Source organism: Furipterus horrens, unplaced genomic scaffold (assembly GCF_987537825.1).
Source record: "Furipterus horrens unplaced genomic scaffold, mFurHor1.1.pri manual_scaffold_11, whole genome shotgun sequence".
NCBI classification, from domain to species: domain Eukaryota; kingdom Metazoa; phylum Chordata; class Mammalia; order Chiroptera; family Furipteridae; genus Furipterus; species Furipterus horrens.
The window spans coordinates 66760055-66779897 of record NW_028327181.1 but is presented as its reverse complement, the minus strand read 5'-3'; the positions used below and the strand labels follow the sequence as shown (position 1 = coordinate 66779897).

At 49.3% G+C, this 19843-nt stretch overlaps 1 protein-coding gene across 1 annotated transcript; it reads left to right on the top strand.

The window, feature by feature from the left end:
- The first annotated feature begins 7038 nt into the window (after positions 1-7038).
- LOC149998105 (transmembrane protein 98-like) lies at positions 7039-19021 on the top strand. The gene is made up of 7 exons (XM_090292054.1): positions 7039-7151; positions 9491-9703; positions 11109-11240; positions 12179-12212; positions 14142-14257; positions 17090-17149; positions 18288-19021. The coding sequence occupies exons 2-7, from the start codon at positions 9573-9575 to the stop codon at positions 18493-18495; spliced, it is 681 nt and encodes a 226-aa protein (XP_090148180.1). The 5' UTR covers positions 7039-7151; positions 9491-9572; the 3' UTR covers positions 18496-19021.
- The last annotated feature ends 822 nt before the right edge of the window (positions 19022-19843 follow it).

The window sequence follows — 19843 nt, the reverse complement described above, 5'->3', positions numbered from 1 at the left end:
TTTGATTGCCAGCAGGTCATAGCTCTTAGGGATGGCTCCCCACGACACGGGCTGTGCTCCTTCTCTCTCCCCGCTAACACCGCTGTCAAGTAGCTAATGGTTTGTAAATGGGCCTGGTGTTGTGCACATGTAGCTGCCATTTAAAGGACCCTGGCTAAGCCCCTGGTGAAAATGAGGGATCCTTCAATAATTAAAGCAACCCCTGCCCTGACTCAAGGTTGGGTGAATTTTGCAGACTGGATTTTCTTAAGGCAAAGTTTTCTGCACTCCTTTGCCAATGGCAGGGGACAGGATCTCCACTCCATTGAGTACCTGCTGTGTGTCATATGAACAATGTGCAGGCAGCCTCCCCACTTGGGGAGGGGGCCCTTGGCCCTCAATCAGATGCTGGACACAGCCCTGTCCAGGAAACCTCCTAGTCTGATGGGCAGAGCACAGTTCTGCCCTGACTGGAGCCCCAGTTTGATGGGAAGGACACAGCCCTGCCCTAGAGAACCCTAATCTGATGAGAGAGGCCTAGCTCTGTCTAGAGAGTCCCTACTCCAACGAGGGAGGCAGGTAGCTGTGTTTCCATGCAGATGAAAAGCTGCAACTCAGAGCCATTGCCAAGCTCAGCACAGATCTGTGACCACAGAGCTCTGCAGGAGGCCGCTGTGCTGATCTGCCCAAGCTCTGCAGCCCCATCCACAGTGAAGGCTCTCCCCACCCAGTCACAGGGTTTTCGGGCTCTGCCTGGTGGCCTGGTACACGCCCCAGGGGAGCCCCATGCCCTGGGGCAGGCCTGGCTGGGTGTAGCAGCCAGTGCAGCAGTGTTTTAACAATGCGTATCTCAGGGAGTTGCTAATTAAACTTTCATAGCCCTGCACAGGAAGTGGTGGGTCTCATGCAAGACAGGGCCTGGAGAATTCAGCAACAGCTTTGCTGCCAGGTTCTGAGCATCAGGTCCTCCATGGGTCCAAACGTGCCATGTGAAGTGACACCCACCCAAAACAAACCCAGGTGGGTCTCCAGCCCCTTGGGAGGAGGGAACTAGTATTCCATGTGGCAGCTACTTTTCTATATCAGCTTACTTCCTGTAATCCCATCAATAACCTTGAGTTAACTGTTGTCACTGTTATTGATAGGAGAGCAACGAAGATGCAGGCAGTTAGGTCATTTACCTGAAGAGCTGGGATTCCAGTCCTGGTCTAATTCCAAAACCCCTGCTTTTCGCACTGTTCCATGATGCCTCTTGGACATATTCAAAGGACATCCTGGAGCTGGAGCTGGGGGGAGTGGGAGGGAGGCTGCTCAGACACTAGGCACCTAGTAACCCTTCAGAGCACGCTCAGGGGACCCGAGTAGCTAAAGGGAGAACTGAGTGTGCCATCTGGGGGTCGGATATCATAAAAATAAGCCAGTGGTCCTTAAACATGAGGACTCATAAGAATGACCAGGGAGTCTCATTTAAAACCCAGGTCACTGGGATTCACCACCAGAGAGCGTGGCTCAGGAGCTCTGGGCCAGGCCCAGGAACTGCATTTGATTGACCTTCCGGGCAGTCCTGACGCAGCTGGGCCCCCAGAGGCATTGGAGAAACACCAGGTGACCTTCCCCTGTGTGCGGGTGACGTCCTTTATAAACACGTGCGCTTTCATCATCTCGTACGATCCTTGCTGCCACCTGGCAGGCGGGCAGGGCGAGCCCTGTGAGTCCCATTTCACACCCAGGAGGACGGCGTCTCTGTCAGGTAACGCGACCGCGTGAGAGCGGAGCAGGTAGTGTGAGGCCAGGGCCATCACTCCTGTCTCCCTGCCTCCCAGTTGCCCCTTATTCAAGCGTGCTGTCCTATCTCTGAGGGACGTGGCAGCAGAGGTAGTGTCTCATAGCCTCCAGTCCCTGGTCCATGCGGCACCCCGTCTACATTGGTCCAGCCCCTCTGCATCTGGGTCCCTCTGTCCCAGGCTGGCAGTGAATGTCCTGGTTGTCAATCACTGTTTTAAAAGTTTGTCTTATTTTCTTAATTTATGTCTTGAAAATAGTGATTTCCATATTTTCATGTTTTGAATCTGTTTTATTTTACTTTTTTAAAATTTGATTTATTTATTGTTTTTCTATTCCAGTTGTCCCACTTTTCCTCCCATTTCTCCCTCCCACCCAGCCCACCCCTTCTCCCATAGTCAATCCCCACCTCGTTGTCCATGTCCGTGGGTTATTTATATTCGTTCCTTTACTAAACTCTTCCCCTACTTATCCCTCTCCTCCCCCCCCCCCCCTGCCTCCTGGTAACTGTTACTCTGTTCCTTGTTTACATGCCTTTGATTCAATTTCGAGTGTTTGTTTGTATTGTTCATTAATTTCCTGTATTAGGTGAGATTATATGGTATTTGTCTTTTGTTGCCTGGCTTATTTTGCTAAGCAAAATTCTTTCTAGTTCCATCCATGTTTTCTCTCTGCTACATAGAATTCCATTGTGTAAATGTACCACAGTTTTTTGACCCACTCATCTACAGATGGGCACTTAGGTTGTTTCCAGCCCTTGGCTATTGTAAACAGTGCTGCTATGAACACAGGGGTGCATAAGTTCTTTTGAATTGGTGTTTCAGGATTATTCGGGTATAATCTTAGCAGTGGAATCACTGGTTTGAAAGGCAGTTCCATTTTTAGTTTTTTGAGGAAATTCCATACTGTTTTCCACAGTGGCTGCACCAGTCTGCATTCCCACCAACAGTGCACGGGGGTTCCCTTTTCTCCACATCCCTGCCAGCACTTGTTTGTTGATTTGTTGATGATGGCCTTTCTGACTGGTGTGAGGTGGTATCTCATTGTGGTTTTTATTTGCATCTCTCTGATGGCCAATGATGTTGAGCATTCTTTCATATGCCTATGGACCCTCTGTATGTCTTCTTTAAAGAAGTGTTTGTTCAGTTCCTTGCCCATTTTTAAATTGGGTTGTCTGTCTTCTTGGTGTTGAGTTGTAATAAGTTCTTTATATATTTTGGAGATCAATCCCTTGTCTGAGGTATCATTGGCAAATATATTTTCCCATATGGTTGGTTCCCTTTTCGTCTTGCTGATGTTTTCTTTTGCTGAGCAGAAACTCTTTAGTTTGATGTATTCTTTCATTTCCATCGCCTTAGGAGATATATTGGTAAAACTATTGGTACGTGGGATATCTGAAATTTTCCTGCCTGTGTTTTCCTCTAGGACTTTTATGGTGTCACGGCTTTCATTTAAGTCTTTGATCCACCTTGAGTTTATCCTTATGTGTGGTGTAAGTTGGTGGTCTAGATATAAGGAGTGTTTTTAATATGTTTTATTATAGGAAATGTGGAAAATAAAGTCCTTGCAGACAACAGCAAAGGTCAACGTTTGATGAATTTCTGTTCTCTCTGCCTGCACCCTGATACATCCTCAATGTTTTCACTTTATGTGCTAAAATTTTTTTCCATTTTAAGATCTAAAAGTCCAAATTCTCCTTTAAAGCATCTATGCCCTCCAGCAGGCCGCCTGCAAACACCAGGGACCTCTGGGCATGGAGGGTAGGCCTGGCCCATTGGGCCACTTGTCCCTGGGGAGGTGGAGGCCTGAAGATGAAGGGGCAGGGCCCCTGGGCACATCAGGTATCCTGTCACTGGGCCAGTAATGTGTGCTCTGGTCATATTCGTGACCTGTAAGGTGAGTTGCCCCCCGTGCTGGCCTCTGTGTCAACACTTTATGTACCATAGAAAAGCATCACCCAGGCACAAATTGAGGTCCATCGTCCCTGGTGTGACCATCACATGCCCTGCCCTTTGCCAGCCTGCTGCCACCTCCACCCGTCCTGACAGTGTTGACACCTCCTGGCATGGGCTCTCTTGGCTCCTGGGTCCCTCCCTGGGACTCCACCTGGAGAGACCACCCTGCTCCTCCCCCTGCCCACTTGGGGCTCAGGGCACCTGGGCTTCTGTCCTCTCCTGACTTATTTCACAGTCACAGTTAAAACAGGCTTCCAGGAAGATCTGGATTAAGAAATTAGGTGGGTTAATAAATTACAATGTTCACAAACCCTTGTATATAAATTTCTATTAAGTTTCCTCATCCAAAACTGGACTCTAATAGTTTAATTTCTGTATTAAATAATTAAAACTCTATTTTCAATTGCTGTGAAAAATTGCTTTTCTTAATGACTCTTCTAGAAGAGCCAGTAATTTTATATCTTGTAAAAATGATTAACTGGCATTATTATCCCATACTCCTGAAATACAACCCAGCAAGATCCCAAATGGCCATCTGTATTCAATTAATGCTCCCTACTCTAGACATACAGGATTACTTTATGCCATGGGCTGTCCTTTCATTTTATTATGACAATGATGAAGATAGAAACAACCAGTTTAATCATCCCATTTCCAACAATGAAATGAATTTTCAACATGTCTTCACCCTTAAAAGAGGAAGATGAAGAATGCTGTAGCATGGGGAAGTGTAGGTTAAGCAGAGTAGTCAGCAAACTCCCTCCCAGGCTCTACCCATGCATGGCTGGAACACACCAGGGCTGCCACCCTGTCTCCCTAGAGCTGGCTCAGCTCCTCCTGCTCCAACCATAGGGCTGCACTGGGGTAGAGGGGATGGCTTAACCTGGACCCTGGGAAGATATTCCATATTCATGGATTGGAAGACTTGACACAATTAAAATGGCCGTATTACCTAAAGCAATATACAGATTTAATGCAATCCCCATCAAAATCTCAATGGCATTTGTAAGGAATCACACACACACAAAATCCAGATAGCTGAAGCATTCCTGACAAAAAAGAACAATGCCAGAGGCAGCACACTTCCTGAGTTCATATTATGCTACAAAACTACAATAATCAAAACAGCATGGGACTGGCAGAAAAACAGACACGGACCAATCAAATAGAACAGAATTGAGAGCCCAGAAATAAACCCACGCATATACGGGCAACTAATTTTCAACAAAGGAGGTAAAAACATACAATGAAGAAAAGAAAGCCTCTTCAATAAATGGCATGAAAAAAATTGGAAAGCTACATGCAAGAAAATGAAACTAGTCTGCCATTGGACACCATACACAAAGATAAACTCAAAATAGATCAAAGACCTACAATAAATAGAAGAAAATATAGGTACTAAACTTATGGACATTGGCCTCAGAAAGGATTTTGTGAATTTGATTTCAAAGGCAAGGAAAGTAAAAGCAAAAACACATGAATGGAACTACATCAAACTATAAAGCTTCTGCACAGTAAAAGCTACCATCAACCAACAAAAAGGTCTAGCAACCTAATGGGAGAACATATTTGCAAACAATACCTCCAATAAGGGGCTAATATCCAAAATATGTAAACAATCATACAATTCAACAAACAACAAAAACAATCCAATTAAAAAATGGGCAGCAGACCTGAACACTTTTCCCAAAAAGGTATACAACTAGCAAATAGATACATGAAAAGATGCTCAGCTTCACTAGCTATTAGGGAAATGCTACCTAAAACCACAACGAGCTATCACCTCACATCTGTTAGAACGGCTGTTATCAACAAGACAAGAGATAACAAGTGCTGGAGAGGATGTGGAGAAAAAGAACCTTCATACACTGCTGATGGAATGTAAGCTGGTACAGCTGCTATGGGAAACAGATAGAGATTCCTTAAAAAGTAAGAATAGAGCTACCACATCACCCAGCTGGAAATTTAGAAGTATAAGTGAAATTCCTGATTTTTAAAAAATGTTAGCAACTAATTTGACTTTTTAAAAACTGTAAGACAAAAAAACAAACAAACAACAACAAAACCCCACCTCTGTGGACTGGATGTGGCCTAAGGGGTTACCAAGGGTACAGCACTCATATTAAATTGTTCTGGACCTAATCTGCATCCTTTGTCCTTGCCACCAGTACTGACCTTAGACTGGTCAACTGGGCCACTGTGCCAGGTGGGTACCAGGCTTTAGTTGGCCCTGCTCTGGTCCCACCCCACCTTCACAGGGCTAGGAGTCCAGGGCCAATGCATCTAGAGTGCATTCCTCCTTCTAGACCAGAGATGTTTCAATATTTTTTCATCTGATGGTACACATAAACTAATTACTAAAATTCTGTGCCACACTTGCCAAACATAGGTATAATTCTGATTCATTCACACTGGGTGGCTATTGTTGTATTGGCTGTTGTCATTTTTTAACTTGACAGTCTAAAGGAAAAGAAGTCAGTGCCTCTGATTAAAAAGTCAGGTATTGCATGTTTTAAAAATTCTTGCAGAAAATCACTGTTCTAGACCACAGTCCTGGCACATGGGCCTCGAAATCTCTGCCCAAGAAGCCCCAGCCTGCTTCCAGGGCCTACTGGACCTCCCCCCTTCCACAGAGGCCCGCACAGCCTGGTGTGGGCATCCTTAGGCATGGCCAGGGGATGGCCGTTTGCAGGGTGGAGGCTGTGTCCTGGTGGACACACTGAGTCCCCCTTTGGTTCGGGATGAAGCCGAGTGACAACAGAGGGGGCAGGCAGCATTTCTACTCATGCCCCCAGCATTCATATTCATCGGGGCGGGACACTCTTAATGCATTGCATGCGGCATGTTATCTACTCCAAGGATGCTTACAAGTATACTCTCATTTACAGATGAAGAAACCAAGGCACGGGGACGTGAAATAAGGTGCCCACGGCCAGTGAGGGGCACAGCCAGGATTTAAGCCAGACAGCAGGTAGCAGAGCCCACTCGAGCCAAGGCCAGTCACACTGTGGAAACTGCGCTTGCTTCCCAGCCCCCACTGAATGGCCAGCCTGGGTGGGCGTTAGGGGGAGGCAGGGGTCCTCTCCGCTTCCTTCCACTCTGCCAGCCTGGGCCAGGCCTCCGCGGGGGCGCGGGGACCGCTTGTTGGCTCTCAGAGTGACCTGCCTCCCGCTGCCCGGCCCCGGGCCCACGGCGGGGCTGGCGGTGACAGCGGCGCCTAGCAGGGGGATTTGGCTGCGGCCCGTCTCCCCCTCCCGCTCCGCCGGGTGTCTGGCCGCGCCGAGGGACTTATCTCGATTCCTTGGGACAGCCCAGCTCCTTCCCGGCATGCCCCGCTCCCAGGAGCCGCCCGCCGCTCCCGCGCCCGGACTTGGCCATCAGCGGGGGGCCGGCCGCGGGAGCGCCCCGGAATGCGTCCTGCAGTCGCAGCCTGAGGTGGGTGAGCCCTGCCGCCCGCAGCTGCGGGACGGGGGCCCAGAGGCGAGTCGCCCTGCCCAGCCCCTTGGGAGAGGGAGAGCCGGGCAGCCGGCCGGATTAGGGGGCGTGGGGCGCTGCCTTGGGGGAGGGGAGCCCGGCGCAGCCGCCTTTGTTGCGGCCACGGTGCTCGCACGGGCGCCCAGAGTTGGGGAAAGTTGGAGCAAGTTGGAGTTGCTGGCGCGGTAGCCCCGTGCGGCGTGCGCTCACCGGTGGGAATCCCTCCTGACCTCATGGGTGTTTAGGGTGGGTGTCCTGGGTGGCCGGGAAGGGGGAGGGGGAACGCTTGGGTCTGTTTTATTCTTGTGGACGGAGAACGCCACCGATGGGAAGGGAGAAAGAGCGAGGGAGAGACTGGGACCTCCCCAAGCTATGCAAAGGAAGAGAAAAACTCATCCTGAAACACACAGAGGAGAATACGCACAAAGGAAACACACGCAAAGGAACACGCATACGGACGAATTCCAGGGAAAGACGGAAGACTCAGGAAGCTCGTACACACAGGGAAACACTCAAGCGCACAGGCAGGGAGAGGAAACAAAGGGGGTGCTCTAGGGGGCCACGGGCAGTGGGAGGAAAAGGATATTCTGAGAAGGGGAAGACACGGGGCATGGGGGGTGTGTCTCCGGAGTACAGAGGAAAACTGGCAAATGGAGAGAGAAACGAGAGAAGGAAAGGAAAAGGGCTAAAGGAGGTAGCGCTTTAAAAGGCACAGTATAAACACACATCTAGAGAAACTGAGGCAGACCCTGAGAATTAGCCCCACTGCTCCCAACATACACCATCGATCGGAGATACAGAGATGGAAGAGAGCCCAACCTTGCCCTTGTGGGCAAGTGATTCCAGGTGGGAGAACAGCAACGTGAGGACTCGGAGAAAGGCGTCCTTGGCACTAGGAGCCAGCCGAGTTGCCTCCTGGCCCACCCGGCGCACTCCTACTCATCCTTCAAAACCCAGCTCAGGCCTCACCTGCTCTGCGAAGAAGGCTTTCCCAGAAAATGCCATGCAAGCACCGTTACTCTGTTTGCTGTGTAGTTCTGCATGTGGCAGAGGCACATGGAGTGGAAATGGTTTGTCTGCCTGTGTGCCTCTTCCCTTGGATCCTCAAGGTTTGAGGTCTGTGTCTTACTTATCTCCAGCCTCCAGAATCCAGCCCAGTGCTTGGTGCATAGTAGATGGTCAATAAATATTTACTGAAGGACAACCAGGAGTACTTGGACCCCCTACGACACGGGATATAGAATTAAATCCAAATAGAGGGGTCAGGGAGACTCCTCTGTCAAAGCATCCTTTTGGCAGGTGGAGAAGTTAAAACCCAGAGGGGAGGAAACTTACTTAAAGGGAGATGAGCAGGAGGCCTGTAACGAAAGAACGCTGTGACTACGTACTTCTCTGACGTGCCCTTGTCCCTCCAGCCTATGAGATTAAAACAGGCGTGAAAGAGCCTCCTGAATGAAAACAACAAATAGGTAGCAGTTTAACACCACTTGTAAGTTTCCAACACTGAAACTGACAACCAGAAGTTTTCCTAGAATATTTAGAACCATCTGTACTTCAAAGAAAGGAAAAAGGCAGTGAATGTTCACCTCAGGCTAAGGGCTCGCATTTTGCTTCCTGACGACATGAACTTGGACAAATTTCTCAACCACCCTGAGCCTCAGGTTTTTCAACTACAAGATGGGGATTCTAAAACCTGGCTCGTAGGATCATTACAAGGGTTAACAAACAAGAGCCTGGCACGGAGGAGACCCTCAGTAAATACAATCCTGCCCTCCTCCCTGGGAGGTGGATATTCTTTCGTACCCTTGTAAATGTGAAGAGGGCAGTGCTGGTGAAAATGTTCCCTTTTCTTCCAGGACAAACGTCCATCCTGGTCCAACTGGGGAGCAAACTCTTTTAATAAAAGAAAAGCAAATTTGGGGCAGGACTTAAATGCATGTTAATTCTGTTTAGGTCTTCAAGTCTCTGCAGGTGATTTTGGGCAACCTAACTTCCCCTCTCAACCCCCACCTCTCAGCAGGTAAGACCTCACTCCCCACTCCATCTTGCAACCTCTTTACCGGGCCTGCTCTGCCCTGTGTCTTTCAAGCTTCAGCTGGTGTGGAGGATGTGACCGGGACCAGAGGTGGATTTAACAGTGGGTGCACCAGGCACGCGCACTGGGCCCTGACTTCTGAAGGGCCCTACAAAACCCCAACTTCACACTTTTTTCTAATGACACCAAGTTTGGTTTCATTACTAGGCTGCATAAAATATGGTTAACATGTATTTTTATTTTCCCTGTCTCTCTTTTTTTTAAGGAGCCCAATATTTTCTTCTGTGCCCGGGCCCTCAACTGACCTTAACCTGCCTCTGACTGGGACCCAGGAAGCCACCAGAAGCATGGAGACCGTAGTGATTGTTGCCATAGGTGTCCTGGCCACCATCTTTCTGGCCTCGTTTGCAGTGTTGGTGGTGGTTTGCAGGCAGCGCTACTGCCGGCCTCGGGACCTACTGCAGCGCTATGATTCCAAGTGAGTGGGTCCAGGCAGCGGGAGGCAGAGAGGTGGGTGTGCCCTGGGGCTCCGAGGAGAGAAAAGGAGGTTGGGTGCTGGGCCACTGGGCTCAGCTTTTTGTCTCTAAAACGGTACCCTAGAGCTGTTCTTTCCAATAAAGACATTAGAGCTTGAGAATGTTCCTTAAGCCTCGGCTGGTGTGGCTCAACTGGGTGGAGCATTGCCTCATAGACCAAAAGGTCATGGGTTTGGTTCCCAATAAGGGCACATACCCAGGGTGTGGGTTCCATCCCTGGTCCAAGACTGTACCTGGTTGGGGCATATAGGAGAAAGCAACCAATTGGTGTCTCTCTCTCACAATTATGTTTCTCTCTCCCTCTCCCTCCTTCTCCTTCTCCCTCTCCCCTTCCCCTCACTCTAAACTAATGACAAAATGTCCTCAGGTGAGGATTAAAAAATAAGTAAATAAATGAATGTTCCTTAAATTCCCCAATGTCCTGAGCTACCTCTGGCTCTCACTGAGCTAAGGAGAAAGTGACTCAGCATGTTCACCTAGCATGAACGTGTGGCCGTCTCTCCAAAACTGGCCACTTCACGTAGCATTTGGACAAGCCAAACCTTTCCAACCAAACTCATAGGAACAGAAATCTGATGCCTGCCCTCCAGCGATACATCTAAGCAGCAGACACTTGGTGTTGTGAAATCCCAGCATAGGACTGTCTCTCTTTGCTCAGATTTCTTCATGATGCACTTCGTGTGAAATATACTTTCAGTTTAGGGATGTTTTCATGGACGGATCTTTAAGGGGCCATGGCTGCTAACCCTTAGTTTCTCTTACTTCTCCTTCGGAATTCTATCAGCATCTCTCTCGAGTGGCTGGTAATTAGTAAATCCCCATTTATACGCCCAGGAAAGCTCTGCTATTGAAAAGAAGACTCTTGATATAGTAGGTGCTGTTACTTCTCCAGTATTACGAGGGTGGTGGTGGTTTTATATGGGGGGACCAAGGCGGTTCCCAAGAGTGATTCTGCAGACCAAGTCGGGGGTGCAGGTGGGTTGGGTATTAGGAACTTCAGCTTCCCAGGAAAAGGCAGGCTTGAGGGGGAAATAGGTTACAAAAGGTTCTGATTTTGTCCTGAAGGAGGAGCCCTGTCTAACACATCTTTGTCATGATTGTTGCAGTCCTGCTCCTTTCCTGAGTGGCTCATCTCGTTCTCTGTCACTTTGCTGTTGTTTTTGTGTCCTGCTTGCCACGTGCCCTGCCTGTAACTGCAGTTCTGTTAGGGTTACATTTGGATCCAGGACAAGTGGACCCTGCTTTAACGTACTCACTGCTGTCCTCCCTTTGGGAGATTGTGGGCCTCTAGGAGGAGTGGGCAGTGGCCGTCTGTCACGAGACGGCTTCCCTGGGCTCTCCTTCCAGGCCCATCGTGGATCTCATCGGAGCCATGGAGACCCAGTCCGAACCCTCTGAGTTAGAACTGGATGATGTCGTCATCACCAACCCCCACATTGAGGCCATTCTGGAGAACGAAGACTGGATTGAAGACGCCTCGTAAGGCCTTGGGGAAGTTGCTTACCCGGAGCCCTCTGGGTGTAGCAGATGGGGCTCCCTCATGCCCTTTTCTGGCTTCTTTTAAGCACTTGTTGGGGCCTCCAGGAGCACTGTGTCAGCTTCTGCTCTTTTTTCTGGCTCTCACAAAGAGGGGAAATCAGATATGACATAACAGTGTTTGTCCTACACCCCCACCCTGCCACCATTTTGTAGATCTGAACACTGAGAACTGTAGATGGGTGGCAGAACGTGTTATAAAGTCACTCTGATGTGCGTGGTTATTCTTGATGAATCTGACAGTCAGGCTCCATGGATGAAGCCTTGTCTTCAGTTTCTTCAGGGATCTCTTCGTCTGACAAGAGCCACTCCACTCGCCACCATTTAGTCATTCACTCACTGGGCAGAGTCTGGGGGGCATTGTGTGCAGGGCGCTGGGTCAGGCACTGCTGCTGTGACTCTGGTGGTGGAGAGAGAACGCTCCTCAGCACAGCATCTCAGAAACAGTAGGGGCCTCTGCGCACAGCGCAGTGGGCACACGGTGGTGGCGATGTCTACGGTTGTCAGGGGTGGGCAGGTGGGGGTGGATTTCACTAAGGATATCACAGAGTGGGTGCCTTGTGACTTGGCTCTTGAAAGATGCAGAGGTCCCCAGGCTGCGCATAAAAGGAAGGCTATGCTGGGTGGAAGGAGCAGTATCGGAAGCTCAGAGCATGACCTGATTGGTGGAGAATAGTGCTAATGAAGAGTTGGTGGGGGAAAAGGTGAAGGGAAGAAGGTGCTTCCGCACTTAGTTCACAGAGTTGTGCATTTTAACATGGAGATGCCCCTGCTCTCTGGTGGTGTCCAGGGTCTCAGAGCCAGATGAGGAGCAGAGGTGGTGGCTGGGGGCACGGGGGCCCCTAAACATGAGCACTGACACTTTCTTCTTCTCTCCCCAGGGGTCTCATGTCCCACTGCATTGCCATCTTGAAGGTAATACTCTGATTGCCGTGCGAGATAAAGGGGGTGGTCACCGAGCACCCCTGTGCACAGATGGTCAGATTCGAAAGGGGCCTCAGGGATAGCACGAAACCCTTGCAGGAGGCCCTTTGGAATATGCCTGAAACTTGGGGTTTCTACTGTCCACTTCTACATGGACGGTTTGTTATTTGTCAGAATTCCTGAGACCCTCTCAAAGGCTTTATTTGTCCTCGTCCTCACAACACAGTGACCAAAGACCGTGTGGGTGGTCACCAGCCACTTTTTCTCCTACTGTGGAGATAGCTGTGTGCTCGAGACTGTGTAGCTGTTGAGGGGAAAAGGGCTTCCCTCCTTCTCCCTGGGCACTTTCCTTTGTGAAAGAGCTCAGCCCTCTGCAGCGACTTGAGCTCTATATCTGAACTTCTCCAATTACTAGAACGTCCTTCATTAGCCCTCTTTGGCCATGACAGTAGTCAGCCAAATGGGACAATTGGTGTTAAAAAATTCACACCATGAGTACTTCATCTTGACAGATTTTTTTTTTTTTTAATTTAATGCCTACAGTCTCTAGAACTAAGTGGAAAATTGTACCCAATTTGCAGTTGGGGTAATTTTTATAGTCTCAACATTTGTTTTCCAATTCTTGTCAGATACTACTGTCTTGTCTAATAAATAGTAATATTGAAACATTAATATTTGACCAGTTGCAAATATTGTTGGTTTCTTCATTTCAGTAACCTAGGAAGCCCCATGTTTATCTCTTTGTCTAGTAATTTTGCAAGATTTGAAAAGAGAAAGCTTTATCTTTTCTTCAATGTCCTTTCGTATAACATCTTAAAAATTCTTTTGTCCTATCTTCTTGGGGGACAAAGAAATGGCGAGTGGGACGTTGTTGTCACGGAGTCCAGGCTTATTATCTACTTCCACGAAGCTCTTTGGGTATATAGGTATAATATCTAGAGCCACAATGGCATATTATATCTCTTCCTCCAGCCAGGATGTGTCCTGGCACTGGCTTTTGTCCCCTGCCCATGCCTATTAGAAGAAGAGGATTGTGGCTCCTGAGGTTGAGGATGAATCAACAAGAAGGAGTCTTGTTGTGTTGGAATCAATGGTCCATCCTGGGACCTCAGAACAAAGGAGAAGCTCCTACCTTCCTATTGAAATTTCAAGGTCCTTCTGTTTTGGTCACTTGCCCTGGTCCCTGTGGGGAGAGCTTCTGGGCTCTCTCCTTGGTGGGATATTGGGATTCCTTGTGCCCCCTTTTTTTCAACCCCAAGTATCAGGGAGGTGTTGGAACTTCTTTGCCAGGGACAGTGGTGTTTCCAGGTTCTAACATCAGGAGGGTGGAGGGGGGTGGGGAACACAGCTTTGGGGGGTGGCCAGCAGTGTTGGTGGCTGAGAAAGGGACGTGGCATGACTGCCTTTTTCCTGCCTTGTTTCCAAGGCCCTTTCTTCATCACCTAGACAAACGTGCTAATATATTACCCTAGAAGGTGGTTGAAGTAAGTGGCACCTTTGGAGGATGTGCTTGAAGAGAACAGTTGTCCTTGGTGCAGCCAGGTTTCTGAGGGTGCCCCAGAGGTTGGAAGACAACCAGGACGTGAAGGAACAGAAAGAGCAAGTAGGGTTTTCCCCTTAAGCGCGATGGTGAAATTAGAGCACGTGGTTTTTCTTAGGCAGATTATTTCAGTTCAGGCTTTTCTAAGCTGAAACCCTGACCCTGATCTGAGGATTCTACCCCACCCTCCTCACCCAGCCGTGTTCGCCTCTCCCACCTCATTTCTGTGTCCTTTTCGCTTCAGTTTGCCCATTTGGTTCAGAGGCCCAGCTATGGGTGTGGACCCAAGGTGGGGGTCATATTTGTCTTCGTGGGGGTGACAGAAACTGTTCAGGAGCTAGGTCACCCTCTCATCGTCTCTCTCCCCCTTCTTCTCTTAGATCTGCCACACTTTGACAGAAAAACTTGTTGCCATGACGATGGGCTCAGGGGCCAAGATTAAGACTTCAGCCAGTGTCAGCGACATCATCGTGGTGGCCAAGCGGATCAGCCCCAGGTGAGCAGCTGGGGCCTTAGGTCCCCACACTCCATGAGACGGGGGCCTGGGAGCTCAGATGTCGGCTGGGCCAGGCTCTCCCAGGAAACCACACAGGCACCTTCAGCTCTTTCTGTCCTGTTCGCTCACGGAGCATCCAGGAGGGTCCAGGTGTGGAGGGACCTTCGCACTGAGGTGTTGTCACACAGGTGCCCCACCTCCAGCGGCTTGTGGGAAACTGCAGCGCCCGACCCGTGCTGACTCCTCTGCTTGGCGGACCCCGCCGTGGCCGCTGCCTCCTTCTCAGTTCACACCAGCTGGGGCTCCTTCCCTCCCTTTGTCCCTCCTTTCTCCTGCACTCGGGGCCAGAGGCACGCTTCCCACAGGGGCCCACACCCCCACCTGCAATCACCTCCTGGCCATGTCCTGTCCCCCACCCATCTCTGTACTGGGGACTGATTTGGGGGTGGCTGTCACCCACTGCTCCATCCATGGCTCAGCCAGCAGCCGCTAGGCCTGGGTGGGAGGTGAAGCCATTCATCACTCAGATCTCCCAAATTCCAGGCCTCAGCAAAATCCCGTGTGGGAGGTGACCAGCAGACAGCAGTCAACAGCTACACCCCCTCCTGTGGGCTCAATTTGGTGAAGAAAAATAAAGCCCCTTTCTTAGGAGGAAGGGCTGTGCTAAGTTTGTGCCCCATCTGGTGGATGGTATGTGAATGTGCCTGAGTGAGGTGTCCCTGTCCAGGATGTTTTCTTTCTTTCTTTTTATCAATCCTCACCGGTGGGCATGCTTATTGATTTTAGAGAGAGGGAAAGGAAGGGAGAGAAATATTGATGTGAGAGAGAAACCTCAATCGGTTGTCTCTCATATGCACCCCTCCCAGGGACTGAACCTGCAAGCTAAGCATGTGCCCTTAACTGGGAGTCAAACCCGTGACCTTCCGACCCACTGGAAGATGCACCAACCAACTGAGCCACACTGGCCAGGGCCAGGATGTTTTCTCAATCAGCCACATGGCCTCATCATCAGGAAGGGTGCCTCCATATCCCTTTGGAAATGGTGGCACCTCCTGAGTTCCAGGGTTCCTTGCTTTCCTGGTTGCCGTGGCCTTGGGTGAATCACAAGGAACCAGCCCCTCTAGGGGAGTATGAAAGAGTTGGAGCACTTGAACTCTGTCCAGGGAGTTCATTGTATTGAAAAAGTGGGAGGGACTGAGCCCAGTATATTTCTTGGCTTTTAGTGGAGCTCTCCCTAGGTGGGTGTGGTATGTCAGGGTAGGTTGGCCCCTGGCCTGGAAGGCCCTCCAACCCAGGCTCTGGGAAGACACCACAGTCCTCTGACCACTCATTACTGGTAGAGACTGCACTGCTTATACCTGTTGGACCTTCATCATGCTTCCTGTGACTCCTAAGGGCCAGACACATTCATGTGATGCCAGGAGGGGTGGGAGGAGGAAAGACATCGAGATTTCTGAGGCTGAGTGCAGTCCTGGGTGATCAGGATTAGCAGTGGAGCCCGGGTGTGGGTGTGGAATTGCTCAGGGGTGGACTTGACCTGCTGCTCCGGGGTTTATCCTGCCCCGAGCACCTCAGGCTACTTCCAGAATGTTCCCCACCACAACTCAGTCTGCATCCTTGCTTTGGCTTTTTGTCCTCACACTTCGTTCTCCTTCTGGCTGATTCTAACCCATTGTTTTTCTTGCTCCATTTATTCCACATGGTGTATTGGTAGCACATGAGTTTCAAGGACAGCGGCCTCAGCTCCATAGCACTGTGGAGGAAGGGCCAGCTAAGCAGGGGCTGAGAGTGACCGTGTCTCTGCATGTCTGCATTTTCTCACCGGCCCCTCAGCCCCGAGACAGGGTCATTTAAGGACATCTGTTTTCAAATGTGTTTAGGAATCAAATACAGTGATCCCTCACTTATTGCGGGTATTACGTTCTAGGACACCCCCCCCCCCCGCCCCCGCGATAGGTGAAACTCCACAGAGTAGGAACCTTACATTTATTTTTAGTATTTACTGTACAGTACTGCAGAACCCCACGATATAGCGAAAAATCCGTGATAAATAATTAAATATATATTTAAAAATCCCGCGATACAGTGAGGCCGTGATAAGTGAACCGTGATATTGAGAGGGACTACTGTGATACATTATTTTTTCCTTAGATTATCAAGTGGTCCAAGGGCAAAAATTTTGAGTGAGACTTTGTACCATGCAAATCAGAATGAATAGTTTGTTCCTTTCTGAACTAGATTAAAAAAAAATTAACCACAAACTATACCATCTGTTAAAAGAAATACAGTGGAGCAGTTTGCACCCAAATTAAACGTGTAGGTAGTTTTTTTAGTGTTCTATATAAATTTTCACCATGCTTTTAAAAAAAACACAAACATAATACCTGTAGTAAAAATAAAAACATGGGCGAAATTGATTATCAGGAAAGTGAAGTATCCTCCTGATTCTAACCCCTCCCAATTCGTGGAGCTGGTGGCTATTGAATAGTGAATGTTCATCGAGACTTTTCTTCTCTGCATTTCATAGCTTTTGTTTATTTTTATGCAAATGGGTTTGATCAAACTTTATAATTGTTTGGCAGCTTGTCTTTTCAATTTACAGTGTATCTTGAACATCATCCCAGATGTTTGAGTATGTAATTTTTCAACCGTTGGAACTAAAACCAAACCAGCAAACAAAATATTCCTTTAACTGAACCTGAAGTCTTCCTAAGTCTCTGTCAGAGAAAGAGCCACTGAAGAGAAGAACTGGGCTAAAGAGAGGTAGAAAGGAAGGAGGGAGTAAAGGAGATAAGGGGAGTGAAATACTGAAGACCCTTTGCCTCCCCTCAGAGTGGACGATGTTGTGAAATCAATGTACCCTCCGCTGGACCCAAAACTCCTGGACGCACGGTGAGCGTGGCCATTCTCCTCTCCATGCTGGGGGCTCACGGGCTGATCCGACCTGCGAGGTCGGCTGTTGGGTGGTTGAGGAGAAGGCTGTTCTGCTGGATTCCTGGGCTGTCCTGGGCCTTGGGTACAGTTCAGTGCGGTGTGAATGGTCTGCAGCCAGTTCAGATATTGAAATTTTGATTACACATCCAGCCCCACTAAGTCCTATCAGCGCCTCCCCTCCCTTCCATGTCTCTTGGCTCTGCGGACCCCGGAATCCGACACACCTGAGCTGTGAGTGCCACCCAGTGGATCAGTGGGGTGCATGGTGAGCAGGGCAGCGAGAACGGCATACCCAGAAACCCCTCGCTCCTGATCCTCCCCGATACGCAGGACAGACTTAGCATCTGAAATTGCTGTCCTCCTGAACCAGATGTAAGCTCACTTTAAAAACCAGATTCTTTGTCTCTCGGATTTCTACAACTGTTTCATAGACCTGGTGTGTAATGACTGCGACCTGGGCAGTGGGTCTCGGCGCGGCAGCTGGTTTCCCTGCCCCACTCCTGGTGCTGCACAGCTGTGTCCGTGGGCTGTGACCTGTGACACACCCCCAGTGCATTCTGCACTGCACTGTGTGAAAGATACTCTGTAGTGAATCTTTCAATACAGCTAAAAAATACTCCCCCTCAGTTGGGTTTTCTATAATTGTTTCTCTTTCAGAGAAGGGTAAGCCTGCTCTGGGCTTACTGATTCATAAGCAATAAGAGGGGTATATAGCCTATATTTAAGTGGGTAGCTGATGAGGGTGTGCTCATCCAATTTCCTAGATCCAAATTGCCCGATAAGACCCTCTTCTGGAGCTGTGAGTAGCTGTGCAGGAAAAAGTGGGTGCCACAGTCCTAAATAAGCTAATGAGACGTGGCATATTTTCCCTGTAGGGCTTTATTTCGCACGTTGAAGGCTCTGAGGAGGGCTTTAGTCCACCTTGTTTAAATTAGGTATTACCACATCCGTTTGATCATGATGCCATTTTTAAACTACGTACTCCCCAACTTCCCGGTGAAGGACTGCAGTTTGGGGAGCAGACTTTAGACCATTTGGGCTTTGGTACAAAGTCCCTTCTTTCCTAGGGAACCTGATTCTGTTTGTCTTCTTCCAGGACAACTGCCCTGCTCCTGTCTGTCAGCCATCTGGTGCTGGTGACCAGGAATGCCTGCCACTTGACTGGGGGTCTGGATTGGATCGACCAGTCACTGTCCGCCGCCGAGGAGCACTTGGAAGTCCTTCGAGAAGCAGCTCTGGCTTCGGAGCCAGATAAGGGCCTCCCAGGCCCTGAAGGCTTCCTGCAGGAGCAGTCGGCCATGTAGTCCTGCCAGCCAGCTGCTGACCGTGAGGGCCAGCCTGAGCCTCCCACCTCTCTGTATTTAGTTGTTCTGCACGGCTCAGGAGTCCGGCCGCGTGCAGCGTGAAGCAGGAGAGCCCCTGTGTGTGGGCCCCTCTGTTGCAGTTGCAAATGCTGGCTGGTGAGTGGCAGCCTAACACCACACTTAGGGAGACGTCACCATCTGCGCACCAGACCTCTGAGGACTGGGGCCACCGTCTAAGAATCAGGAGGTTTCAAGTGACAATCAGCCTTTCTGACAACTCTGATCTGCATTTTCAAAAGTGGAAAATTAATGGAACTGTGTAGGAGTTGCCTCTTTTGACAAGACTTGTACTCTGTCACCTGGACTGTTTCATTTATTTGTCTTATCTGCCTGGTCCCTGAGGCATCTGAGTCCCTCCTCCCCTTCGCAGGTGAGGGTTTGAAGGTGAGCACTGCAGTTGAGTATTCCCTTTTCATTATTATTTCTTGCTACCTCTATGTGGATAGTAAATGTATACTTAGGGTTCTCTCGCGTGTGTGGTTACTGAGTCAAATTCAAATGCATGTGGGACACTTTTGTCTGAGAACTGAGGGGGGAAGGAGAGAGCCTGGAATCCTCAGAATGCCTTGTGCATGTGACTCAAAGTGAAATATTTAAAGACCCCTGAGGTCAGGCAGAGGTGAAGATACCACCGTAAAGTCGTTTCCACATTAGTAATGACATCCATGAACGGTGTGTTCCTGCATTCTTTTGACATTGGTTCGTTTTATAAATATTGAAAGATGAGGGGCCTTTTAACGACTTGAGACCTTTGTGGGACCCAGAATCAGACTGCATAATCTAGACACACATTCATATTGCATAATTTCCATCATAAGGGTAGGAACACCTTAAGTAATACTTCACTTCCTCCCAGGTTCTCAGAGCCAGTCTTGCTCTTGGGAGAGGGCCCTGGCTTGGGGCGGCCTCGGTTTGTATCTCATGCTGGTAATCATGTTTGGAGCTCCGTATCTATTCTCATTTTATTTTCTCTGCCCTAACTCAAGTCAGCAGATCCCTCAGACTGTTTCTGGAGAAGCAGAAACTCATACTCCCAAGTGTAAGATTTGGGACTTACTTGCCGTTGAGATGTGTCAGTGGGCACATTTCATTCTGCTGGAAGCAGGATGTGCCTAACCAGCACAGGGCACCCGTTCACCCCTCGGGAGGTGGCATCAGAAGAGAGAAGCTGGTGCTGAACTCTCACAGACTGAAGGTGGATTCCTGATCACAGGGGACCCCCTGTTGGATTTTCCATGCCCATCAGCTCTGCGTACACGCTAGGTAGCTCACTTTCCTGCCCTGCTGG

Coding starts and splice junctions, on each gene's coding strand:
- LOC149998105 (XM_090292054.1), top strand. CDS start 9,573: ATGGAGACCGTAGTGATTGTTGCCATAGGTGTCCTGGCCACCATCTTT. Junction 9,704..11,108: donor CTGCAGCGCTATGATTCCAA/GTGAGTGGGTCC, acceptor CTCTCCTTCCAG/GCCCATCGTGGATCTCATCG. Junction 12,213..14,141: donor ACTGCATTGCCATCTTGAAG/GTAATACTCTGA, acceptor TTCTTCTCTTAG/ATCTGCCACACTTTGACAGA.